Source organism: Panicum virgatum, chromosome 3N, assembly GCF_016808335.1.
Source record: "Panicum virgatum strain AP13 chromosome 3N, P.virgatum_v5, whole genome shotgun sequence".
NCBI lineage: Eukaryota > Viridiplantae > Streptophyta > Magnoliopsida > Poales > Poaceae > Panicum > Panicum virgatum.
This window is the reverse complement of record NC_053147.1, coordinates 60,280,617-60,287,174: the sequence shown is the minus strand read 5'-3', so window position 1 is coordinate 60,287,174 and position 6,558 is coordinate 60,280,617. Positions and strand designations below refer to the sequence as shown.

Sequence of the window (6,558 nt, the reverse complement as noted above, 5' to 3'; positions counted from 1 at the left end):
TGGCCATCTTCTTCAACTTCTTGAGTTGTTTGCATGCAAGTGCGCAATGCATTGGTGAAGAAGAAGGCGCCTTCGTCTTAATGTCATTGCGTAGCTCATAGTCGATCACCTTGTTGAGGACTTGATTTGGTGTTAAGGTGGTGAGATCTTTCTCATATAGAATTGTGGTCACCAAATCATAATCCGGCCTTCGGAGTGAATGAAGGATCTTGCGAATGAGTTTCGTATCTTCAATTTGATTCACACCTAAAGAATTGATCTCATTCACAAGAGTGTTCAATCATGAGTACATAGATTCGGCATTCTCATCATCAAGTTGCTTAAAGCTATTAAGTTTATCAAAGAGAACATGGTATCTTTCATTGGCAACATTCTCTGTGCCCTCATGGTTCTCAATGATAGTCTTCCATAGCTCTTTAGCATTTTCACAAGAATAAACACGATTGAACACATTATCACTAAGAGAAGACAAGATTATGCATTTAGCGGTGGCATCATGTTGCTTCTCTTGGTGACCATTATTCTTTATCCCTTCACTCACAACTCTCCAAACATTTAGCCCCGTCGCTTGGAGATGGGCTTGCATTAAAATCTTCTATCGTTGGAAGCCCGTGCCGTCGAACCATGGAGCGGGTCTAAAAGGATCCATCCTTTCCCCCTAAGAGCTAACTCACTAGGCGGTGAAACCTACCGATCTAATGAGCCGGTAAATGCAAATTTGCCAATGGAATTGGTTTTCTTCGTGAGAGAAGTGAGTTCCGGCTCTGATACCAATTGAAAGTGATTGGGTGCTCTAGCCTAAGAGGGGGAGGGGGTGAATTAGACAACTAAAAAATCTTAACCTATGCCTCCAACTAGTTTGCACAAAACTTAGACTAAAACAAGCTATCTAGATATGCAACTATGGTTCACCTTAGTGTGAAACCCTCATCCCAAAAGAATTTTGCAACCTATATCCAATCCTAGCAAGATACTACATTAAGAGAGTAAAGACACACAAGTTGCAATATGAAATGCGGAAGCTTAAATAGAAGGGATGAGAGGAAGCGAACTCTCGACACGAGGATTTATTCCATGGTTCGGATTGCCACAAAGGCGCCCCTATATCCACGTTGTTGAAGCACTCACAAAGAGTATCGCTTCTCGGCAATCAAGTCTCTTCCATGAACACAATCACGGTCACCTTGATTCGGATATCCACTAAGGGAGATTGCCCACGAAGGAGGGGTCTCCGTCCCTAGCACAAAGTTGTCGACGCCGCTCCACACCAAGCCGGAGGGTCGTTGACGTGCCGGCGAGCCTAGGCCTGGGCGTTCGGTAAATACCGAACCAATCGTGGTCAGCATGCAAGTAATAGTGTATCTCGCATAATCTAAAACTAAAATAATGTCACGGCCGGGGCAGGGCACTGGAGCCTGAGGGAGCCGACGGGAGCGGCGAGCGCGGCTCCGACGGGGCGGCCACAGGCGCGGATGAGCTTCTCTGTATATTCCACCATGCTGTTGCTGTCAGTGCCCTCAGAGTAGCCCTCTGCAATCCACCGCCTCACCAAACGATTCTGACGAATGATACTGCTTTGAGTAAATAGTGACAGATAGAATATGCATTTCCTTTGTAGTTGATGACAAGCCTGAAATCTTGAATACATCCAGGTGAATACGTCCCGGAAGCTATCAAGTCCCTTCCTGGTCGTCTTCAGTGCATACATAAAGTTGGCATTCAGACGCCGGGCCTCCCGTATGACGTTTGGTACTTCGGCCAAGTACTCAGCTAAAGCAACTATTAGTTTGGGAAGTCTGCCACACTTGTCTATGATAAGATCTGCTTCAGCCATCATGTTAGAATCACCCTTAGAGATTCCGTCAGGTTTAAAGGTGTCCTGTTGTATATAGGAAATACAAATTGTATTAGTACATATATAACAAGAAAATAGCAAAAAATTATATATATTATATTATAATATCATATCAATATATCACTAGACAATTCAACTACTATACTAACTTACAAGACTATTGTAAGTCCATACTAAGTGATTTATTATAACATTATGGTAAATATTATAATTCACTAGACAATTCAACTACTATCAATATATCAGATTGCAATATGTAAATATATTAACTACAATGACATTGTTATTTATTTTCATTATATTAACTACAGTCCATCAAACCATTTTCCCACATGGTTGAGAGAGTTAGAAGACGTAAGTATTACATTTGATTATCAAATATCTTTGACTAATAAAAGTAACTTTATATTAATTCACAATTTTTCTCTATTTGTTTGTTTCCTAATACAATCTGCATATATTTTCCACATGTACTAATAGTTTTTCCTCAAAAAAATTAATTCAAACCTTAGCTTAGCTTTGGTGGCACTTATTGCAATCATGTATGTTATGGCACCGTGCATCTATGTTTTGATTTTTAAATAAATCTATTCATCTGTCATGATTTCTTATAACTCTTATTGTTTTTTCTTAACTTTATTTTTATATTTTATTTAAATAATGAATTTATGTCCTAAACTGCATGCTTAAGTACTAAAAGGGCACACTTATTATTAAAAACTAACACCACATCACTTAGGATCGGTGATACCACACGAAGTGAGATCTAAGATGGGATAACAATGCTCACCCCAATACAATATTATTTTATGTAATAGCTTTGTTAGTATTCGTCCAGAGATGATTTTTTGTAATGGTGGATGCTGATAATTTAGAAACAAATTTTAAGACTTACATTATTTGTCATTCATAATGATAGAAGATGGGAAATTTATATAAACAAATTAAGTTATTCCAAACTATCTATCATGATGACATATGTATGTAATTTAATAAAAGGTTGGGTTATTTTGAATATGTATAATGGCATAGATGGGTAAATCAAAAGCAAATTTAGAGTGTTCCTTTTATGTGTTTTTTGAATAGTAGAGGTGTTTTTTTGGCAATAGATAATAGATTCAATGTCTAATATTGGTGATTGTGATTGGAGTCTACCAAAATGAAAGGCCAAATGTTTCTAATTATTGTGAACATTTTGTAGGATTTTTCTTTTTACCCCTAAACAAACTTGTGAAAATTTTAGGCCTCCAATTGGTATTGTATGGTAATTCGTGATAATAAATTATGTAACTACTTCTTATAATTTTTAATTAAAGTTTTGACTAAAGAATTGTAAAATAATTACATGATACTTTAGTTGTATGTACTCTATTTTTTAAAATACTACTACACATAGAGTTTTCTTTGTTAGAGAAAATTCAATATGTACCGTTGAAATGACTATTTATGGCATTGCAGTAACTAAAAACAATATACTTGAAATGAATGTTTATGCCATCGCAGTAACTAAAAAAAGTATAGCATAAGACCTAGTATCTATTTTTTAGCAAAAATACTAAAGGGAAGTTAATGAAAGGTACAATAAGAGATACTGTTTATAGTTAACATGTGGATAAACAAATTGTGGTACCTAATAAGACAAATGTTTGAAAGCTAAATCTAGATTCATACCTCACTAGATATAGGCTACAATTAGAATTAACATAATTTAAACTAATGTAAGGAGAGATTATGCGAAAGGGACAACATGATATTTGATGGCGAAACATATATAATAGTCCATGAATTTATTGTGAACATACAGAGATTGCAGAGTATTTAATGGGTGTGTGTTAGAGAGAGAGAGAGAGAGAGAGAGAGAGAGAGAGAGAGAGAGAGAGAGAGAGAGATGGTGTGCACAATAAGATAAGCAATTTTGATATGTTTTAGGTACTAATTTTATCAATGATCTTATAATTGTCCATCTAACATTGTAACCCGCATAGTAGGGGCATGTATTAATGGGCTAGTTTAGATCAAACAAGAATGGAGGATGACACATCAAATGTTGGATCCCTAACTGATTACTGATGCATTTTTATATTGGGATAGACATATTGTTATAGATATTCAAGTTGTCACGCCCCCAAATGATGAGTTGATCATATTATACGTGACTAGTTAGATCGTTAGCATGCATGAAGCAAGTTGATGACACACCTGGAAGAGATGACGGGCCGCATCAGCTTCTAGACCTTTGACACGGCACACTGCATCAGGTGACGTTGCACAATGTCTGGCAACACTTTCTTCCCTGGTAATAACAATGGTACAGCCTCCAAAAGGGAAAGAAGCAGCCGGTATCAAGTTAGCTTCTATCAAGTCCCAATCTTCCTTGGACCGCAAGCCGTCAATAAAAACAAGGCACGGTTTTTGCTCAAGATGTTTCCAACACATCCGGAAGATATCTTCGCCTTCTTTTGGTGGTGTTGAGAAGATTTCAAGATACAAGCTCTCACAGAAGTCCGTGATATCGAACGGATGGGGTACATTAACAACGTAGCTTCCATGGTGCCAACCACGACCACGAGGACAATAATGGGTATGGAGGACTTGGGCGAGAAAAGATTTCCCAGCACCAGCCACCCCGCAGACTGAGACCACACTGTGTGTTTGTACCTGGCCCCAAAGTGTACTTAGTTCCGAATAGCGCCCACGAAGGCCATGTACTTTCAGCCAATGGTCCGAGGTCTCTGTGTCGTCGTCACTCAAACACTTGTCCAATGTGGTAGCTTCATTAACCTGCAAAGCAGAGGTACGTACGTATGCAAAGCAAGAAGCATAACATCAGCACATGTATTCATGTAGGATGAGCACTATGTATGTAACTAGTAGTAAATACTCCCTCCGTTCCAAATTATAAGTCATTCCAAGAATCTTGGAGAGTCAAACAATTTTAAAGTTTGACCAAAATTATAAAGAGAAATATAAAGATTTATGACATCAAATAGGTATACTATAAAAATATAATTAACAAAGAATCTAATGATACTTAATTGGTATCGTAAATGTTATTATCTTGTATAAATTTGATCAAATTTAAAAAATTCTGACTCTTCAAGATTCTTGGAATGACTTATAATTTAGAACGGAAGGAGTAGATATATAGAGACATGTACAAAAATGTAGGAAAGCTTTTTTAAAAGCAGTTTGTTGGTATTTACCAGTGGTTTTTTGGGATGGTCCTTTGAGTTTGAGAAGGCGTAGACGGAGTGCTCAGTTGAGAACTCCCGGAGCAACCATACGTGGTATGGCTGTCCCGCGCACAGGCTTGCCATCTCAAGCTGCTGCGTTGACACAACAACTCGGCTCTCATTCTTCATGTCTAGAAGAAATGTCTTGATGGCATTCCACTCCACGATGGTGGAGAGACCTTCTAGGACGATGAGGTATGGCTTCTCCTTGATTCTCCCCATGAATTCTGCAAGCATACTTTCTTGGGTTGCCTTCATCACCTCCAGCACTTGTTGCAGCCTTACGGTGTTAACTTCTTGCTCTTGTAATTCTAATTCTAAAACTCCTTGCTCTTGGATATTGGGCTCTTGGGTCTTTTGCTCTTGGGCATTGGGCTCTTGTGTCTTTGGATCTTTGGTATTGGGCTCTTGGGTCTTGGGTCTTGGGCCCTTGGGTATTGGGCTCTTGGGTTTTGGGTCCTTGGATCTTGGGGTCTTGGGTCTTCGCCTCTTGGGTCTTGTCAGAATTTGTGCTGAACTCAACCAACAAGCTCCGGATGAACTCATGGGGACTGAAAGGATGCATCAGCTTCACCCAAGCGCGACATGGAAACATGCCACAGATTTCAGGCTCGTCATATGCCTTCTTGATGATGGATGTCGTCCCAAGATCTCCTGTTCCACACACGGCAATCACTTGAAGTTCCTTGCCCTCCCGTTTTATCAATCTGGCGAGGTCCAAAGTGCCTGCCTGATTATCAAAGCCATCCCTGGGCTTGATGAAGATGTCCAGGGTCCTCTTGCTGGCAGCAGGAGCTGGCAGCATCTGCTGATCTCCAGAGCTGCCGGTGAGGCTGTAGCGTATGTTCCTTTGGTTCACATCCTCAGCTTGGGCCTTGAGTTGCTTTATCTCGGCGACGGCTTGGTCCAGCGGCAGCGCTGCTGGTACCACCTTGGGCTTCAGTAAGCGGAAGAATTGCCAGAAGAAGGTCGCCCGCTTTGTGTCCAGGTGAAGGACGAACTCGATGCAGTCTTCAGTGTCATAAGACAGGTCGCGAACCTACCTCACCCAGGTCCTTGCCACCTGGTTCTTCATGCGCTCCCGCCCGGTGGTGTTGAGGAAGGATTGCATCATCTCGAACTCGTCCTTGATGAAAACAATGTCACGCTGCAGGATCTGCCATTTCTCCGCCTCTTCCTTGACAGCGGACCTGACCTTGTTCACCAGCTTCTCAACCACCGTCTTGGAAATCCCAATGGCAAGATCTGCCATTGTTGCTCTCTGTCTCTCTCTCTTGGTCTCTATGCAGAGGATGACAAAAGCAAATGGTGACAACGCTCGCTGCTATACACCTGCAATGTCACAAAGCAAAGGGTAGGGGACTATAAATAGGACTCCTGTCATCAGATCTGAAGCAACATATCTGATAGGAGAAGCAAGCAAAGAACAGTTTGCTTTCCAAGATGTGCAAATAGCGAGCAAACACTCAT

At 40.3% G+C, this 6,558-nt stretch overlaps 1 protein-coding gene across 1 annotated transcript; it reads right to left on the bottom strand.

The window, feature by feature from the left end:
* Positions 1-1,378: 1,378 nt before the first annotated feature.
* Positions 1,379-6,340, bottom strand: LOC120667954. Its single transcript, XM_039947926.1, has 5 exons — positions 6,137-6,340; positions 5,686-6,025; positions 5,059-5,600; positions 4,055-4,636; positions 1,379-1,879 (listed from the first exon to the last, which is right to left on the bottom strand). Exons 1-5 carry the CDS (start codon positions 6,338-6,340, stop codon positions 1,379-1,381), a joined length of 2,169 nt encoding a protein of 722 aa, XP_039803860.1.
* Between the last annotated feature and the right edge of the window lie 218 nt (positions 6,341-6,558).